The sequence below is a fragment of the Ischnura elegans genome, chromosome 7 (genome assembly GCF_921293095.1).
Source record: "Ischnura elegans chromosome 7, ioIscEleg1.1, whole genome shotgun sequence".
In the NCBI taxonomy this organism is placed as follows: domain Eukaryota; kingdom Metazoa; phylum Arthropoda; class Insecta; order Odonata; family Coenagrionidae; genus Ischnura; species Ischnura elegans.
The window spans coordinates 87,060,986-87,081,496 of NC_060252.1; the positions used below are offsets into that span (position 1 = coordinate 87,060,986).

General features: G+C 36.7%; 1 protein-coding gene across 1 annotated transcript in view; it reads left to right on the plus strand.

The window, feature by feature from the left end:
• Positions 1 to 20,511, plus strand: part of LOC124162711 (carbonic anhydrase-related protein 10-like) — a 114,104-nt gene that overhangs the window by 54,512 nt on the left and 39,081 nt on the right. Inside the window, exon 2 of the mRNA XM_046539321.1 lies at positions 13,715 to 13,765. Within this exon, the coding sequence (XP_046395277.1) occupies positions 13,715 to 13,765 (51 nt within the window). The remainder of the gene's footprint in view (positions 1 to 13,714; positions 13,766 to 20,511) is intronic.

Sequence of the window (20,511 nt, forward strand, 5' to 3'; positions counted from 1 at the left end):
GCTATTATATCCACAGTAAAAGGACAGCTAGCATAAAACTTTCTGTTGGCAGCGAAATATTTTTATTCGACCGCAGATAATCCAACCGCAAAAATTACCCATGAAAAATCTCTACTGGATCGTCGAAGGGCAATTTTTAAAACAGGTTTATACTTCTACTTGGTTTTCAGGAGGGATTTCCTTCGACAATCGGCCAGAGATTAGTTCATTCAAGAACGAGTCTCTCGCATTCATGAATAAAGCATAACACTCAAATTACGTTCGTATTGGATCTTCCAGAGGGAAGATTTCGGCTTCGGCTTTCGGAAGTTTGATGAAAGGGTGCCAGTATAGACACTCATACGCTCTGTCGTTCCGTTACATAATTAATTGTGATTGCACTTATCATTCCTATTCCGGCAAATTCAAGATAAAAAACAAGCTCAGAATTTTCATTTCAAAAGTGATTGAAAATAATTTATAGAATATGGCCACTTTAGCTGCCGTTTTAGCTGAAATTAACTCCTCAAATCCTTAAAAATAGCAGTGGATCGAAGTTTAAAAGGAAGATCAAAAAGGGTTCCAAAAATAATAGCCTTTTGCCATCAATATGGTGCCAATAGTTTATGTTACTTTATTAATTTATTACTTAAGGAAATAATTAAAGATTCCATCTCAGTATGAGAATAGCTTGTATGTGGCTTCACTATTTGTCACCGAGTCATTTAATGATGATGGATACGGTAAAATTCAGTAAATAACAAAAAATCAACTGGAAGAATAGGGAATGGACGCGAGTATTAGCTTTATTCTATGAATGAAATTTCCCGAGAAAAAATCTGTTGGGCTAGCTCACCAAACATTCAGCATTCGCCTTTGCCTTTTTGCCTTCCTGCTTATGTTTCTGCTCATGTGAGCATTGACGAATAATAGATGGTAGTATATCGGGGTCAACTTTTAAAGGCTAAAAACGGCAACCTAAGCATATCCTATTGGTTAGCGTAACCTATCCAGTCAGAGAATTATGCATGTAACGACAATGCATACTATAAGAAGATACACATGAAAATCAAAATCATGTATGATTGTAGTCGTATGATTTAATGTCGCCATTTGTGTCCTATATGCGTTAGAAATGATTATGACTTGCTTTGTCCTCATATTTTTAATTTGTACAAAGAAATGAAAAAATTTACATATTCAAATGGTTTTCATGCACGCTACAGTCTATAAAACAACTTATTTTTACACTAGAAACAAATCTATCTGAGAACATTAATTTAGGCAGATGCATCACGCATTTACAAAATCTTCAAGTGATAAAAATACGCATTCCCCAAAGATCTTTCACCTCATACCGGGGATAAAAGACGACTATTTTTTGCCCCTAAACATATTTTAACGGGCCAATTCACCCAGTACTGTCGTTATTTACAAGAGATATTTTTCAAAAAGATAGGAAGTATTTCGGGACCAACTTTTAAAGGAAAAAAAACCGCAACCTACGCATACACTTTGGTTACGAATCCATTTCAGATCGCTCATAATCTATATATTCGCCGTCATAAAGATTGAATATGCTCACATCGCCATGCCTAAAACAGTAGCCAATTAAAATGAATTAGTTAGTCATAGAATTACGGTTCTTCCACAGTTTGCGAATACATTGAAGCTATTGATAAGTACCACAGTCATTCAATGAGTCAATGTACATGGATTCAACGGACGAATCCCAATCACAGGTTTATCTTTCAATTAGTTGGAGAGCGTGACTAGATTCGTTTGCCTTTCTGCTTATGTTATGCTCTGGAATAATACTGTCCCATCTCTGCCCAGATATGAATTGCGTCCCATCCAATAATTGAGGAAACCTCAATGTGTACTGAGCTGATTAACAGAAACGTAATTGAATTCTGTGCGATCAGCCACGCCATCCATGAATATGCCAATACACTGCACGATTCTATGCTCTATCTATATATTCATTCCGTTCCCGATTTGGAATCACCAATAAGTAAAAAAAAACGAAAGCTATCCTGTAAGTTAGAACGAAAGTTTCTATGGTGATTGTTTCATCTATGCATTTTTCTCGGGTTTCCTTCCGCGTCAGTTGGATCTGTGGACAACAGATTCCTTCGACCTGAAGATGCTGGGAAGAGAGCAAGTGAAACTGTTATCCACAACCCGTATGACGCAGAGGAAACCCCGAAAAAATGCAAAGATCTTCCTGTTAGTATTTCAAGGTTATTACCCTCTATCTGGAGCACCGTTCAACGCAAAAAGAAAGGAAACTAAGGAAGGACTTTTCTAATATCACTGTTATGATGTTTTAGAATTCCAACAAAAATATTTATGCCGAAATATTATATACTCAAGTTAGAGTTAGTCGTATTCCCTTAAGCTAAAGCTTTTATTAAATAAGATTTCGGTTTTATGTAGCATAGCATTAAATGCAATAATTCCCAGTTTTACGATTGGGGAATGCAGATATCGATACCAGGAAATATCGGGTGTTTCAAAATGAATAGAGGGGTATTTACACTTTAAAAAATTGTCAAACTTTACTTACAGCCGTAAATAACATCAAATGAAATAGCAAGTCACACAGTTTTGTTTGTTGCCAATAATGTGCATGTGCAGCCATTGTTTCCACCCCCATCCGTTAGTTAGCGCTAGCAACAAATGTGGCGACTGGCGAACAGAAAGGTTTTTGTGTTCTACAGCTTCCAAAGATGAAATTTGTAGTTACTGTGGAACTTGCCGTTTAACTTCGATTGTGACCTTACAGGTGATTATAACAGCCGTGTTCCACTACGCACTACCAGCTAACTTTTCCGAATGAAGAAACAGGATAGAAGCAGCTATTGCAACAAGTATACCGGTCAAAACAGACATTGAGCCTTACATAAATTCCCAGTAAGCTGAAAATTTATAGGAACGTTAGGAATACTACTCTTAGGATATCCTGAAAAGTCCCCACAGATCCCATGGGTGCAAAAATTTTTATTCAAAGTTAAAAGTCACAAAAATAGGTTTTATTTTCACTTTTTGGTCAAACGGTTAGTTTTACGATAAAATGTTTCGTTCCGACCAAGATCGTAAATAGGAAAACTGTCTACAAAATAGTCACCATACTATTTTCATTAAGATTTACCACTTCTGAGAAAAAGCCATTTGAAAGTTACCCGGACATTATTGGACAGTTTTACGTGACAATTTTGTAGATTATTTCCTGATCTACATTTTGGTGTGAACAAATTGTATCGTAAAATGAACTGTTTTGCCAAAAAATGCAAAAATCCAATTTTGTGTCATTTGACCTGGAATAAATGTTTTGCACACACAGGATCGATGGGGACTTTTCAGGGTTTCATAAGAGTGGCATTCCTAACGTTCCCGTAAATTTTTGGGCTTATTTGACCGGGCTACTACAGAAAGACAAATCAACGCTTAGGAAGAACTCGCTCATCGGCTTGATCTGCGCCGTGTGACCAATGGTGCTCGCATTGAAAAATTGTTTGGATTCATGCAAAAATGTTAGTTGCTTTTTCATTTGATGTATGATATATATGAGAATATTTAGTTTAATTGATACCAAAAAGCGTTATAACCATACTATTAATTTTGAAACACTCGGTACAACAAAAAAATGAGCGGCTGTAAATGCTCATGAAAGTATCAGGCTTTGTAACATTTGGACTGTCAAAGTTCTATATGCGCTCGTGCGCCGGTAAAGTAGCATAGTGTCAAAATACTGCATAATGGAGCTCTTTGCGGTCCGGCAGTAGGATGAAATGAGAGAAAGGATTACAGAGATATTATCACGAAAAGCTCCGGATAATACCATGCATCAATATTTGTCGTCAAACGAGTTGGGCCGTAAAAATCCATGCCTATACTCAAATTGTCAGATATCAGGTCAAGCCTTTGAAAATGGGCTTAAATAAGGATTTATTTATGAATTTAAATGCAGAAAGGTACAGTCCACAAAACGTTTACCATGTAGCACATAATATATTTATTTTTAGCACACGTTTTGAACATCTAAATATGATTTTTTGATCATGGCATAAAAATTACTAATTAGTTCTTCTCTCAAAAACTAATGAAGCCAAGAAGTAAATTTTGGGGTGGTACGCCAACTAAATTTACCATTCTATATGCAGCATTACTTTCCATGACTAACCAAGAAACAACCAAGCTAGAAGTTGAACATGAAGAAATAATTATTTGGGAAAATAGGAATGCTTTACAAAAACGAAATGTCATTAGTCAAATATTTTTGCAGCGGCAACAACTATAAAAATAAACAATAAACGGCTACTTTTGCCTATTAATTAAGAATGTCTCAAATTTCTAGCTTGATGGTAAACTTTACCGCCATATTTGTACTAAGCACATTAAATATCAAAGAAAGTTGTATTTAGAGAAACGATATAAAATATTTTTAACGGGTCTCATCAAATGATCGGTATCGATTATCATCTGCATTACATTTCAAATAACGATTGGGTTAAGTTTAGTATTCTCGTAGTATGTATTATTTCTCCATACACACACTTTTTAACTCTACACATGTATTTTCCACTTTAATTTACTAACATTTTTGTAACTTAGGATGAGGTAGTTTATGTAACTTATATAGAAAGTAAAAACTGCCATTTCAAAAAATGAACAAAATCATAGTGATCAACGTTGTGTTCTAAAAAGCTTAAGTTTCGAGGCTCAATTCCTGGTCCAAGGAAATATTTTTCCATATCAATTAGGAGAATTCCACGGCTGCAAATGCGAAACCTTTTATATAATCACAATATATACTTTACCATGGGCGAAGACATGGGGGGGAGGGGGGAGGTTCCGAGTTACAACCTCCCCTTGAGTCTATAAAAGAGTCACCAATAAAGAGTAAGATGGCCTCAATAAATAACTTTGAATAAATAATCGTACAAAATAACTGTTTTTGAGTCGTAAAAATCACGTTTTCAACACAAAAAAACATAAATCCCCGGAAATTTTCCCATATTTTTCCATACACCCCGGAAGGGCCTAGAACTCTCGGGTAACTCCATTTCAAAATCCCCTACCTTTTCACTTAACATTTTTCGTTTGACGTAATTTCTCTCAATATTTCAGAATTTAATTAACAAAAAATATGCATGCGTTTGGATATTAAGTTATTATGAACGCATATCAAAAACATTCAGACCAAAGGCGATGACTAGCAATAGTATTCTGATGGCATATTTTTAAATTCGAGTGAGTTATTGACTTTCATTCCGACTCCTTCGTTTTCCTTCCATATGCGATACCACACATTTAAATCCATCTTGCTTTAAATTGAAAAGCTATGCCTCGTCGCTCGTGCGTAAAAACAATCCGATTTTTTTGGTATCCCGTTCAGTGGTCTCCATCCTCTCTTTACATTTCTTTTTTTTAATATTGCTCTTTCGCTTTTTTTGTTCATTTGGGTGCATTTGTCGGATGGCTAGAGATCAATTCACCCTTTCATTTTTCATTCCCATGACGCACAAACTGCATCATTCACGAGCGCATGGACGAATACGCAAATTAATCATTCCGATGATTGGAATATTTGCATGGAGGTGATCATTCAATACACACCGGTGGAGCCTCATTTTGCTCGACTCCATGGGATTCCCCGAGGCTCTTTTATTTCGTCGTAATATTAACTTGGACATCGACATAGCAGCGCGTGGACAGTCTTAAAAACACTCTGCGTAACACAATATGATTGAACGCCTTTAAAATATAAAACCACTATTCGTTGAACTCTACATCTTCCGGATTTTCACCACGTAGGTTGTCAACGAATCATCTTAAAGTATATCACATTCTTCTGTTACTCAATGGTAAAATATACTAATTTGTAGTCTTTAGAAAAGACGTTTCTATTGTTTTAAAGGATTAAAAATGCAACTAACAGATAATTTAAACGATAAATCCAAAGGAAAATTTGAATAACATAGGTATACTCACATATTCAATTGGCATTCTTGAATGCAGATATTTTAATTTAAATAATAAGGCAATCGCAATGCTAATTAGCTAGAATTGTAAAAAATCAATCCTTTTATAAAAAATTGTAGTTCTACATTTCAGCTACTGGTATAAATGCTGGTCTCACTATTATATCTAATGGAGTCCATTTTGGGACATGCTTGAAGTTCCTGGAAGGAAAAAAACCGCCTAATGGAAAGTAGGACCGGAGTTCTGAAATTTTTTCCCCACGTCCACACTCGCAGGATCCAAAATAAAAAAGCAAGGAAATTGAAAGAGGGAGAGAGGAAGCTCTTAATCACAAGTATAACAGAAGGACGCCATCCATTGAAAGAGCCTACACGCACTTCCCCCGAGATTTACAAAGGCACTGCATGCAAATTTTCCACCTCACATCTCCCATTTTTTATCATTCGGGCGAGAATAAAAAAAAAAACTAGGAGGATGGCTTCCATCCTTTCACATGGACCCGCTGCATTCCATGTAGGGCACTCTCGCATAGAAGGAGAGGGAAAGAATTTCGCCCGCGTGGGGCAGCGGACCTAATCATGGACTGCTATGCGACCTGCCAGTGTCACCATTTCGAACTATGCATGTTTTTTCAGCTACTGTTCCGCATCAAAGAGTTATACACACAGGTACGTGGGGCTCTACCTCACCATCGCCCGCCATCCCATTCCGTTCGCTGCCCCGGCAGCGTGCCATTACATTCTCTTTGAAGAGAAGTGGGCTCTTTCTTTTTTTCGGAAAGGGAAACTGGCCCAAGAGGGACGGAGCAGAAAAGGAGTGTAGTCGCCTTTTTCTTGATTCCCGTCCCGATTCGCACCATTAAGTACATTAGGTACTTTTTCAGCGTCCTGCGAAGTCTCATCATCGTCCGGTATATACTCCAGACTAATTTACTAAAACAAAAATTAGGCTTATCTCTTTCAATATCTTTCAGTAAAACTTGTATTTATAACCGTCTCGTACACCGAACAGTATGTTTGCAAAGGCGGCGATGGGAACTAAAATTAAAGATGCTAGCATAATGGAATTTCCTGCAGGATTTGTGAAGGACATGTTTGATGACCTCAAAGTTAAAGGAAAAAAGGAATGCGTAAAAGCACCTAGGATAGTGATCAAAATTGCGTTTCCAGTGTCTGAGACTATATGAAATTCAATACAGCTCTCATGTGGCACAACATTATAATGAGTGCTGAGTCAAATTATTTGGACTAATTTTGCAATTATTTTATGGATAGAAAGATAAAAAAAAACGTTAGGGTAATTTTTTTTTAGAAATTTTAGGATACACAGCTAGAAGTCTTTGTAGGTACGAAATTCGAAAATTTTTGTATTTTTGTGCACCGTTGGCAAGAATATTCCTGCTGAATAATATTAACGGTAATATGTACTTCCAAAGTGTCTGAAAAGTACTTAGCGATTCTTCAGGAAATATAGTTTTTTTTTCGATCACATGGCTTGCACGATGCAATGATATGAAATAAGCGCTCTCTAAGTTACCGGTCGCTATCATTGCCTATTTCTGGCTCCGAATTTGTAATATTTCATAAACCAAGCAAGCTTTAAGATTAAAATTTAATAAATAAATTGTAAACATAATTATGACCAGATTTTAACAGCATTTCTCCCACAACACGTCTTCAAAAGCAGGTCTTAATGAGCTCTAAAAGGTGATTCGAAAGCTCCCGCCGGAGCCGAGTCTTATCACCCGTATGACTGCTGCTGTGCCGCCGACATCACCATTATATATATGTCCACTTAGAAAATTTAGAATATATTGATGTTTTTAGTAGTTTATGATTGAAGGAATAAGCTTAGAGCAAGCTCTTTGAAATGTTGATCGTCCAAAGCAATAAAATAATGACATTTAATAATAGTGACTTTTTGACTACTGACCAAAGATCATTTTGTCTGAAACAGAAACAGTATCACGCTCAAATCATTACCACAATAGCACTGTCAAAGGCCTTTGTTGGACTATCAAACCTCTTTAAATATAATGCGATGCTTTTATCATCCAGTGATTTGAAGAATCAGCCGAAGTGAAATAGTAAGACTATTAAATATAAGACATCAGAGGACAATGGCAACTAGCGGACGCTACCACCAACGCTTCTTGTAGCCGTAGAAAATTTTTATCCTGTAGATCGTTATTGGGGAGAGGTAGCTGAGTGGGCACTTAGCTTAGCTACTGATCGAATAGTCCCTGGCTAAAATCTAGCGTGAAACCTTTGGAAACTCATAAAAAATCCGCGTAGTGAAAGGGGGACCAGGAAAAGTAACTGATAGTGTTTTATTCAAGCAACTCTGGTTGAGCTCGAGACGAGTTCCTAATCTTTCAAAACCAACCTTAGTGTCTTGGTAATAAGAAAGTGAAATAGGATGAATTTCAGCAATACAAATTCAACCGAAAGAAACTATATTAAATCGTTCAACCATTGAGTGCAATAGATAGATTGCTTAAGTGTAATCTCAGGCTATTAAAATAGAGTAAGTAAATATGTTGCACGAGTAGAAGCAGGGCGATAAGTATAAAATCAATGTACAATCAAGATAGGAAAGAATAAAATGTCGCAGAATGTAATATATCACAAAAACCGCTATCATTTTGAAATGCAGGTAATTTTTAATTGAGAAGTCAATTCATTTTTATAATATTTAAGGATATCAGCAGGGGTATATACTATTCGATCAATGGTATTTCATATTCAAAGCCAACAGTCACCGTAACATTCGTTTAAAATACAATGGGTATGACTGGCGATTAGCAACCTCAAAGCAGCTTGAAGGTAGCCATATGCTATACGGACCGCATCAACTTCGTGAATTACCCTAATGAATCAGCACACTCTTCAAAAGTGGTTACTTTGGCCTTGTCTCCCCTCAGACTTGATTTAAATTTCCCTGAATACTGATACCTGCAGCTCATTCTCTAAGACTTATTCAGAAAAGACAAACCCTGAGTGCGAAGTGGAGCCTTTGGACGTGGGAAAGTTTTGGAAACTTTATGAAAACATTCCAGATCGTCTTCATCATTCCAACTTTCACATCCTACTTTAGGTATTCTCTGCTGCATTCATTTCGTATGGAAGAGAAAACATGGCTTGATTAACTACCATTACTTCCATATTTCTACCACGATCACAAAGAACTTTGACGTAGGAAAACTATTGCGACGATTTTAAATATATATGATGCGGAGCTGAAAATGAACACAAAAGTAGTTATTTTTCCACCGTTTATTCCACGAGAAGTGCCGTACCATACCATCTCTAATTGATTAAAGAAAGAGGCACTAAGGCATGGAGAGTTTAAAAATCAAAATCACCATAGTAACCCAAATTTTTATCATCGCAAAACCAACTCAAGTAAGTTTGGCCGGGAATTAGTTTTCATTAGCATCTAATTAGCTAATTTGCACTTAATAGTTAGGAAGACAAATTATTCAAGTAAAATTAATTTCAGAAGAGCCACCGGGAAAAATCTTTAGAAGAGTTTCACTAATTACTGATATTTGCGATTTATTTTAAAACTCAAAGATCAATTTCAATTGATGGGGCGCTTTCAAGTGCGGTGTTTGAAATTAAATGTTCAAGTTTTATCAATAAATATAAAAATATAAAATCATCGTTTTTTTATCGCATAAATCATGCATGAAAAATATTCTTTACATTATGATTCTTTCATCCCGGAAAAATATAAGGTGAATACGAAGAATGAAGAATGATCGCAGGATCGTACGAAGAATATTAACCTCAAATTTGGTTTTAGAACGCTGAGTAAGCATCATATATCCTCTGAATACCTCTACACTAAAACCATTGTTTCCCAAGAGAAATAAAATCGACTGTATACTCTGTCTCCGCGGTGAAAGGGTTTATAATTATAAATGCGCTATATAGGCTTTTAAGCCTATCCTAAGCCTTCCTAAGTGATAGTAATCCTTTTATATCCTAAGCCTTCTTGAAAAGCATAAACATGTGCCTTCACGAAGCTCTACGCTGTTTTGCTTCATGTATCCATCAGCAAGCAAAATTTGGATGGTCATTTTAAATCAAGCGGTTCGTTAGGATCGTCATAGTGCCTGACGGTAGAGCGTGGTAAACTAGTGGGTATAATAACGCTTGGATGTTGATCGAGGTGTCCCGGGTTCAAATCCATGGTGAAGTCTTCGGACACTCCCAAACTAAATCCTAAAAGTGCGAGGTGGTGGCCCAGGGAAAGAAACTTAGAGACCTGAATGTTTGAAATTCACTCACATGTTGCCTTAGGTCGAGGTAAGCCCTACCCTCAGATATCTAAACCGACCTTCGGGCTGAATTACTGAGTGAGTGAGTACTTAAAGTACATCTCCACGAAGAAATAATAAGACGACAAGAACAAGATAAAAGGGGGTTTAAATTTAAGTTCAGAAAGATATATATTTGCCAATAATTTATCCGACTACTGAAATTTCTTATAAAACAATGCCAACACTTAAAAAAACATGCATACAAAATATAAGAAATTAAATATAAACATTCCGCCGATTAATAGTGCTTGTGCTTACCAATTTAAGTCCAGGCTGAAGGGCAATTTTCATACACTTTTACAGGCATTCGTTTCCTCACACTTTTATGCTGTCTCAATTATTTACATGCCTGTGCGTCTTTCGTATATGTTAACCTTCCTCTGCTCAAAGGTAGGTTATGTCTTTGGTATTGTTTTTGTTTCAAATATCAGTGTTCAACTTTTATTATCTCACCAAGTTCTCCTTCAAGTAACTTAGGAAAACCTCAAAAGTAAAAAGAAACAATAAAAAAATGCAAACTTCATAATAGCGAATTATTGACAATAAAAAAGGAATAAATTAAAACTACAAATAGATAAAAATAATTACAATAATCCATATTACTAATTGCTAACTTGAAAAATCATTATTGAATCAATAGTTTTAAGTTTCCTTTTTCACACAAACAACACATAACACTGCCAACGGTGCGCATGCACCATTGTTTAAATTTCCTTTAGTTAACTGGCCAGTTGGGGTGAGTTTTGACTCATCAGCACAACAAGTCAAATCGTGGTCATTCTGTGAGCTCAAGAGAGCTTGCGTTTCACTGCAAATTAATTATTAATGAACTTATAAATCCAATCACCGAGTGATTCAACCAAAAAGTTATTTTAAATAAATGAAAGTAGAGTCATCCCAAACTGACCCAAAGGCGTGTCAAAAACACACATTATTTTTAAGGGGGTAGTGAAGGCGTTTCTTCCCTGAGTCACGTCACAACTCAAACATTTTCGAGACCGAAGGCTTCACTGCGTATTCAAACATAGGACTTTTGTTTGAAGAGCTGATTACTCTACCTAATAGGCTATCGTGTTCACAAGAAAATTCAGTAAATAACTCTTTAGAAGAGCCTTAAATTAGCGATTAGTAGATACATTAACTTTCCCACCTGGGCTAAGGCTAAACCTTAGTTCAAGGCCACTTTCAAGTACTTCTGCGACTTGCTTTAATGGCTATTATTTTATGCATGCACCTTGACCGCCCATATTGCCTATTTATGAGGCCATAAACAAGATCGAAGTGGCTCCCATTTTCTGAACAAGAGGATATCTTCTTCCTTAATTGTTCTTTTTCTAGGACCCTACCATCATCGCTCGTTATTGCTTTTTACCCCCATCGTGTATCCTCATACCTCTGCCAATCGTAGCCCTGGATTTCCTTCCTATCTTTCTATTGCCAAATCATATTTTACCTTGGAGGCAATATAAACGAGAGAGCTCAAGACGTTGCGCCGGTGAACTATCAGAAAACAGGCGATGAAATTGTATTCCCAACCTTGAAAATAATTGTAGACTAAGGAAGAAGCAATAATTATCAATAAATTTCGTTGAAAAGCTGATACCCCTCTTCCTTTTTAGCCATCAAATAAATGGAAATAAAATTTCAAATCTAAGGAGAACACGGAATAACTTAGTTGACAACATGATAGTCTGATTAAAACAATGGTAGAAGAGTGGAAGGGAATAAGGTCAAGGGACGAGGACAGGTTATAAAGAATATTAAAGAGAAGAAAACGGCACTGTGATAAGGCTATCGGATAGGAAAGCGGACTGGAGAGCTGCGTCAAACCAACCGTACGATTTTCGACTTATGATGATAATATAAAATAACATAAAAAACGCAATCGTTGGAATTTAGCAAATGAAACCCATCATGGCTCTGGAATAATGATATGGGATTTTGCTTTTTCAAGTAAAGGCAGGCGCAGAAGTTAAAAATCGCCCTTGTTTGCATTTACTCTGAGCAATTGACACGACTTGGCTTGTTTTACTTTTCTTAAAGCAAGGAAACCCCTCATTTTAACCAAATCATAATCACAAGTAAAGATTATATACTCACCCGCAATAATTCCTATATATTTGACGATGGGGTGAATGATTTTTTCATACCCTATTATCAAATCCTTACTCGATTATAAACCCACTGCGGCGGAGGAAGAAATATCGAGCGCAATTCCGATAAAATAGGTAAAAATGCGTATCCTTCTGTAGCGATTGGGGTCATCACTAACGCAAATGAATTCCTTGTGATGATTTTCCTCTAATATTAGAAGTACCATTCCTAGACGTCACAGAACAAAATTTTTAGATGCACCGTGAACATCAGTGTAACCAAAATATCCTCATCATCAGTCAACAATCCTAAGATTGGTTTGACGCAGCTTTCCATTCCTCTCTCCTATCCGCTGGCCTTTCCATAGCGACGTATATCTTCTCCTTTAAATAATTTATAACCGCACCTATGTGACTAATTCGGGGACATCCCTCGCCCTCTTTCCTTCCACCAGTCCTTCTCACATTGTTTGCCTTGAGGCAATTGGAGGCAACGTGTCTCATACCGTGGCAAACAGAAACTCTTCAGTTGGGGTTAAATTTCAAATAAGGACATATCATTTGAAAGACGCGATTCTCCAATAACATGTATTCTAAATTTACCTGATTTGAAATTAATGTTCTTCAGGATATCGTTCATAATTGTGAATGAAATAGAAGGCACATGCGTGTAATTGGTTATCCATTTTCCACCATAAATACATTAAAACCACAGGAATATTGATGAAAAAATTGACCATGCATTTTACAGTTTTTATTAGGTACTATTTACATTTCAACTAACTTTTTCTGAAATTGTATGAATCAGTGACGTCATGGCAAAATTGTCAGTGCCGGAACGCACTATTTTTACGGTAGAAATACTACTCTGTGTGTTTTAATTATTTCTGCAAATACAGAAGAAACAAATGGAAAAATATACCAAAATTGTTGAAAGTGTTATTTGAATATTTTGTCTTTTCTTAACCGCTTTCCGGCACCATGAAACCCCTGATTTGAATTGAAAACGACTTGAAAATGAATAGGATAAAAAAATCATGATGGAATCTAAGTTGATTTCAATGAGTGCCATCAATATTTTTGAACTATGTGAAGACATACTCATAACGCCATTAGTTGTTTATACCTCATGTATTCATAAATCATAATATTAATTACAAACTTTTTAATAAATCCATAAATTAAAATTAAACTATTTAATGAAGTTTAAACTTTCAATTTTGTAATTTTTCCTTTGATTTCATAGATCATTTGCTTTAATGAATAAGCTTTCTTTAGAGATAATAATTCTGAGTTGACTTATCCGACAATTTGTTTTCAATTCCAGTGATAAGTGCAGTAAGCTGGGAAGAATGGTGGACTTACGACGGAATATCAGGTGAGTGAAATCTTAGTATCTGCTCATATTAAATAGTAATGTAAAATGACTATTAATTTAATCACGGTGAGAACTATCAACCGTCGGCGTGGTAAATTTTAATAAGTGACACAGTTGACATAAATTAAAAACACTACTCTAGAAAACAGTCTGTATACATAATTGAACACAAATATTAGACTCGGGTTTAGGAGCTTAAAAACATTGATCACGTCAAACTAAGCGGCTGGTGAGAAAAAATTGCGCATTCTTCGTGAGAGACGAATGGGACGATTTAATTCCTTTGCGCAGAGCGCGATCTCGTGGCAGAGCGGTAATGGTAGAGCGCGAACTCGTGACAAACAGAAAACAGCATAGTGAGAATTTTATGACGGCGGTGCTGTTTCACGACTGCACTTTATGTGGGCCTGTGCCCATGGTATCATATGCCCCAAGACGTTCCCTTAATTCTTGCGAGGAAGCATCTGCTCTAAAGGAGACAAAACCCACTAATTTATCAGTTTTAGAAGGGTAGCAATTTAGCCAGAGATAAGGATACACATAGGTAATTTTAGCAGCATCTCAGAAAATGTTATTAGGATAGCTTCATTCGAGGATATTTGTCGAATGATTTTCATCTCCGTAAAACGTTTTGATTAGCGACCGCGAAAATGCCCTTTCGATATTTGATCTGTATCATTTATCAATGTCTCAAGGAGAAGTAACATAAAATTGAATACCGACAACAGTTAAAAAATACATTTATCTCTAAAATACTATAACCATATAACATATAAAGGTAAATTTAAACTATACTGCAACCTCACTTTTTTCACTGCCATATCTACCATTTATCTCCAGAAAGGCACTTTATTTATACACATAAAACAATAATTAGATTTAAATACAGGAGCTACAATCATTCAATCTCAAAAAATTGAAAAATTTACAAAAAATGGAGATATGAGTTTCGGTCAGCATTATTGATTATCCCCCACATAAGGGTGAGCTTTTTCGATACTTCACGCATATCTCCACAAGGAATGTACAGTGTGCACGCCCAAAGACTACTCTCTAGACTACATTCTCACTCCTTCATCAATGTTTTAGTTACTATGTGATCTTGAATACATGAAATTAGAACATAACTTTTTCTAAGAGAGTAGGGGATAAATTATTCAAGGATTTCTTAAAATAAAGACGTCGCAATAACTATGACTGTCTGGTGGCGACCTGAAAAGTTATCTTGGATGATCATTTCACTCAGAAGGAAGAAATTTAGAAGCAATGCAAAGCAAGGTCAAGTAATGTTAATTGAATAAGCATAGGCAGTACCGTTTCCATAATAATCTTAGCTCTAGGCGTATTTTTCTCCTCAATATAGCCTTATTATGAAAGGGACCTGATCAAAGTCCTATTTAGTGTTAGGTTGTCCTGTACTCCATAACTCTCCATCTCTCTCATTGGTAGAGCCACTGGCTGAAGTCAAACACGCTCAATATTGAAAATTGTAGCCCCCAAATGATAGGTAACATAACTTACCCTATGCATAAGATAAATTATAATTCATCACAGAACTGAAATAACAAAAGGTATGAGTTTTCATGATAAAAAAATACTTTGCTTACGATTCCTATCACTTATTAAATACGACACGGATTTCATTATCTACTCACAAGCCATATTTAGGTAGGAACGATTTATATTTCTATTGATACAAAATTAAACATTTTTACATATACCAGAGTCATATTCAATGTATCTTACAGGTGGATGCAAAGATATTTATAAAATAATGCCTGCAGAGCATATTTTTTTTGGCAATATGATAACTTCTGCATACAACACTGAAGAGGACCTGCGGGGTTATTTTAGGAGCAATTCACCTGGAGAAATTGGGAACTGCCACTCATGCTAGACTTGGGTGAGATCGTAACAGATCAATATATCGTGTAGCTGGAGGCAAGACATTTTATTATTTTTAAATGATATAATTGAAAAAAGCCTGAAAAATATTTTTTGGCAATAACATTTTACTTCTGCATACAACACTGAGGAAAGCCCGAGGGATAATTTTTAGGGTCACCTGCCTCGAGAACTAGAGGACAGTCACTAGCATGCAACACTTGGGTGAGGTCGTAACGGACTAATTCCCAACTCACAACGCTCAGAGCTCTATGAGGACTGTTGAAGATGCCGCGGGCTAATGAGGGAGCTGTTTTGTTGACCTGGAGGGATAATTAGGGGCAAAGGAAGGCTCCAAGAAAATGGAGGGATGGAGGAAAAAGTGAAAGTGCAGAAGTCGAGAGAAACCGAAGGAGGCACTCCCGAGAATAGGCGGGTGGAAAGTGGAAAAGCACTGGCGATATGACAACGCCTCTTGCGGCGAAAAAACGAAAACCAAACGGAGACATAAGGGTATGTTGGAAGATGAGGAAGCGTAAGGGAAAGCATAAAAAGGAGAATATTTAAAAGGGAAGAAATAAAGTTTGGGGGCAAAGTCGGTTTGAAAAAAGGGTTGCATCACTATTACGTTACGTGCTTAAATATTTGCACTCGTTACGTAATGGATTTGCAATTTATTGTAAGAAAATTTGATTATATTTCACAATTTCACACTTTATTTGCGCTGAACTTTGCGTTATTCAATAAAAATAGCTTGTAAAGAGCCATACTGCCTGAATTTCGATGATGAAATACAGTGCCACCATATCTCGATGTCAATAACTATCCCATTAGAGTACGGGAAAGCAAAAGAGAAGAATGCAAAAAAAAGAAATAAAATTTGGGTCTAAGCCGATTTGATATAATAGTACAATCCTCATTATGCAACGAAGTAAAACATTTACACTCGCTACTTTCTGACTTTGCAATTATCAATCAATTTATTATATAAACATTGATTGGAACCTCTTTCGCTCTGCCGGTAGGAGAGTATAGAAAGACGAGGATAGAGCTCACCCCAGCGTAAGTCACAGGCGTGTTTAATTCTTACATTAAAGATACCACAAGGTTCAGAATAGGAGTAACAATTCCGATAGGTTCATCTATGACTCGAACTCTGCTGGCCACTATTCTGCGGCGCCCCTCTGACTAAATCAAGATATTGGTAAAATCAATTGCAATAGTTATGTCCTTTCACACGCTAGCTTTAGTTATTTCCGCTCAGATTTGTCAGCAATGTAAATCAGCATGATGAAACCACAGAGAGTAACTAAAGTTTTATTTCGTGGCAGAATTATGGGCTGAATGATGAATTTCCACGCTAAATTATTCCATTCTTACCAAATGTTTATTGCTACCAGGGATGGCAAGTGAAACGAAACGAAAATGTTTCGTCTCGACCCGGAGAGAAACGAAAATACGAGACCTAGGTTTAGTTTCGTTCCTGAGAGAAATTAAAATCACCAAGGAGTTTAGTTTCGACCCAGGGCGAAACTTTACTTCCGGGAACGAAACTAAATTATTCAAAACTCCGCTGCACATAGCTAATTTCGATCCCAAAAGTTGAGTGGAGGGGGATAAGAGAGAATAGTTTTGACCAATTATGTTTGACATACGTGTAGAGAGGTTAAAAAATTGAGATTAAAATTTGAATGGCCAATTTCACCGTTTTCCTGTTAGTGGTAAAAATATGAGTGCCCCATGCATTTAATGGCGGTAGGTTGAAGTTCAATTTCATTCAACCATACTTCGTTCTCAGAATGTGGGTCGAAACTAAACCGTTCGAAGGTGAAGCACCCCCTGGTGCGAAACATTATCTGCAATACGTTTCGTCCCAGTGATTTAGCGTAGTATCGACCTGAAGTAGTTTTGACTCATTTCATTTCAGCCCTGAGTTTAGCTCCCCGGGTTTAAATCCTTTTCGTTTCGTTTCTACATTTTGCTCCCGGGAACAACACTATTCTATCCCGTTTCAACGTTTACATTGAAAAAGCCATTAATGAAATCAAAGAAAAGGAATTGGGAGTGAATATCCATGGAGAAAAAATTAGCATGCTAAGATTTGCCGATGACATAGCCGTTATAGTAGAAACAGAGAAGGATTTGAAAAATATTCTGGTTAATATGGGTAGGGTAATGAGTAGATATCAACTGAAAATAAGCACGAAGAAAACCAAGATCTTAGTATGCAGCAGAAGAGAAGAAGTCAAGACCAACATTAAAATAGGGAGGCAAAAACTGATAGAGGTGGATGAATTCTGTTATTTGGGAAGCAAGATAACTAGTGACGGGAGAAGCAAGAAAGAAATTATCAGCAGAATAGCTCAGGCGAAGAGAGCATTCCACCAAAAGAGAGACCTGCTTACAGCGGGACACTTAAATATGGAAGTAAAGAAACAATTTATTAGAACCTACATCTGGAGTATGCTCCTATATGGAAGTGGGGCATGGACAATGACCGCAGCGGAGAAAGCAAGGATAGAGGCCTTTGAAATGTGGTGCTACAGAAGAATGATGAAAATCAATTGGATCGACCGAGTTAGTGACGAGGAAGTCCTAAGAAGAGTAGGAGAGAAGAGAAGCCTCATGAAAACCTTAATTAGAAGACGGAACAACCTTATAGGCCACATCTTGAGATATGATGGCCTGATGAAGACAATCGTTGAAGGACAAGTGGAAGGCAAGAATGGAAAAGGAAGACCTCGAACAAAATATATGGAACAAGTAAAGAGAGATGTGAAAGAGAAGAAATACGTAGGTGTGAAAAGATTAGCTGATAGGAGAACTGAGTGGAGAGCTGCGTCAAACCAATCATAGGATTGTTGACCAGTGATGATGATGATGATGATGAACAACACTATTGACATTTTACTGGTTTTGACTATCGTTTAGTTTCTATATCCATCCCTGATTTGCTAAACTGTTTTTCTTAAAATTGTATTGGCTCTCTCAGGCGAGTATATTTTGACTTTGCGCTTTAAATGACATGCACGACAAACATCCACGGAGCGGCTGGTATGCTTGGTAGGAGAATAATTTTTAATAAAACTCGTCCCTAGAAAAGCTTCGTTGTTTTAATGGGATTGATATGCGCGCACATTTTTTAGTATTAATATCCCTATTCACGTACTAATAAAATCCACGGGGTGTAAAGAATTCACATAACCAACGATAAAATGAGTAATTAGCGAGAAAAAAATGAGCCAATAATCATGTCTCTGAACTCCAATGTGTTTTTATATATTTAGTTCCTGTTCTAAGATAATATCAAATTTATAGCATATGTATTTAAGCTGTATGGTTAGCAGTAACCCTCTCGAGGACCTTGAATGTACTTAAATTCTTAAATACTCGAATATAGTAGAGAACTGCATTTCAGGTCTTAAAGCATAGCTTAGACAGCACAAATATTGCTCGCAATTAACTGATAATGAATGCCATACTAACTCGCTGATACTACCGAAGTTTAGGAAAGGTGAGGGTTGAGCTCATCACGGACTAAGCAAAAGACATGTGATACCTAGCATTCAGTGCCATTCTTTACCAGTATGGGCCAACTATTACTTCAAGTATTTTTGTCAGGGTGTCTTAAGGTTTTAAATAGGGCAATTCAATAAATTTCAAACACTATTAGATCTGATTGTGTGTAGCAATCAACTTAAATATATAAGAACTATTTGCACATCGGCATTTCTTGGCTGCTGAGAAACTATGTGGTACAAAAAGATCTTAAGTCTTGGGTACGCCTTTGTAGAAAGACAATTACGACAGAGACTTCACATCGCTATGATCAACTTAATACTTGTTTAAGATCGGGTGCTATCATTAATTTCTAGAACAAATTATTTCACAGGATTTCGCATTAAATTCCAATGCACATCGTTTTAGGTGGAATTTAAATGATGTCGCTCAGGATGAGGGGGCGAGAAATTCTATCCACCTCAACTATTTCGCAATTAAATCGCTCTCACATCAAATCGTTTTCTCTCGAATTATGCTTGATTTCCGCCTTTAAATTACTCCCTTTCCTGCCCACCTTCTCTTCGAAGAAAGGGAATCCACGCTTGATTGTAAACGCGGAAACGTCGTAGAGACTCCTTTCACTTGTTTCCAAGAATTAACCTTTCCTCTCGCGTTCCAGCGATCCACCCCTTACCATTGATTTGAAACCCTCGCAGCGACTTAATTGATCCTTGCTTTCTTAAACGGGGGACGCAGTCCAAAATACACTTTCTTGTACAGATTCTCTTTATGTTTACATTCCGAACGAAAAGTTCGCGCGACATGACGTATTTAATGGAGGAGTCGATCATAAACTATGCCACCAACTCCATAGGGAGGTTGTCACCTAAAAATATAAAGATTGGTAGCTGTTACGCTGCACCTATTTAGGTTCCTCAAGTAAAATTTTTGTATTTTATTTTACAAGGTATTTTCCGAAAAAGGTTTCCGATGCAAATCCTGAAAATTAAGATACTTCTGCAACACGCTTCTCGCAGTCTTATTAGGTCAGTAAACAGTTGTATATTAACCATAACTTGGAATTACCCTGTAGTAGACTTTATGAGCCGAATTTTCGAACAACATTATAATTTAAGTATACCGGGACTAGCCACGGTGATATCTTTACGGGAGACACCCGCAATGGACAAATTTTGCGAAAAATCCACGTAGAAAAAATCATTCGCCTTGACCAGGGTCCTCGTCAAGGCGAATGATTTTTTCTTCGTGGATTTTTCGAACCTTTTCATCCTTCAACGCCAGAGTGGGAAGAGTGAGGTTTGTTACTCTACATGCAATTCATAGTAAAAAATCTTCCTAAA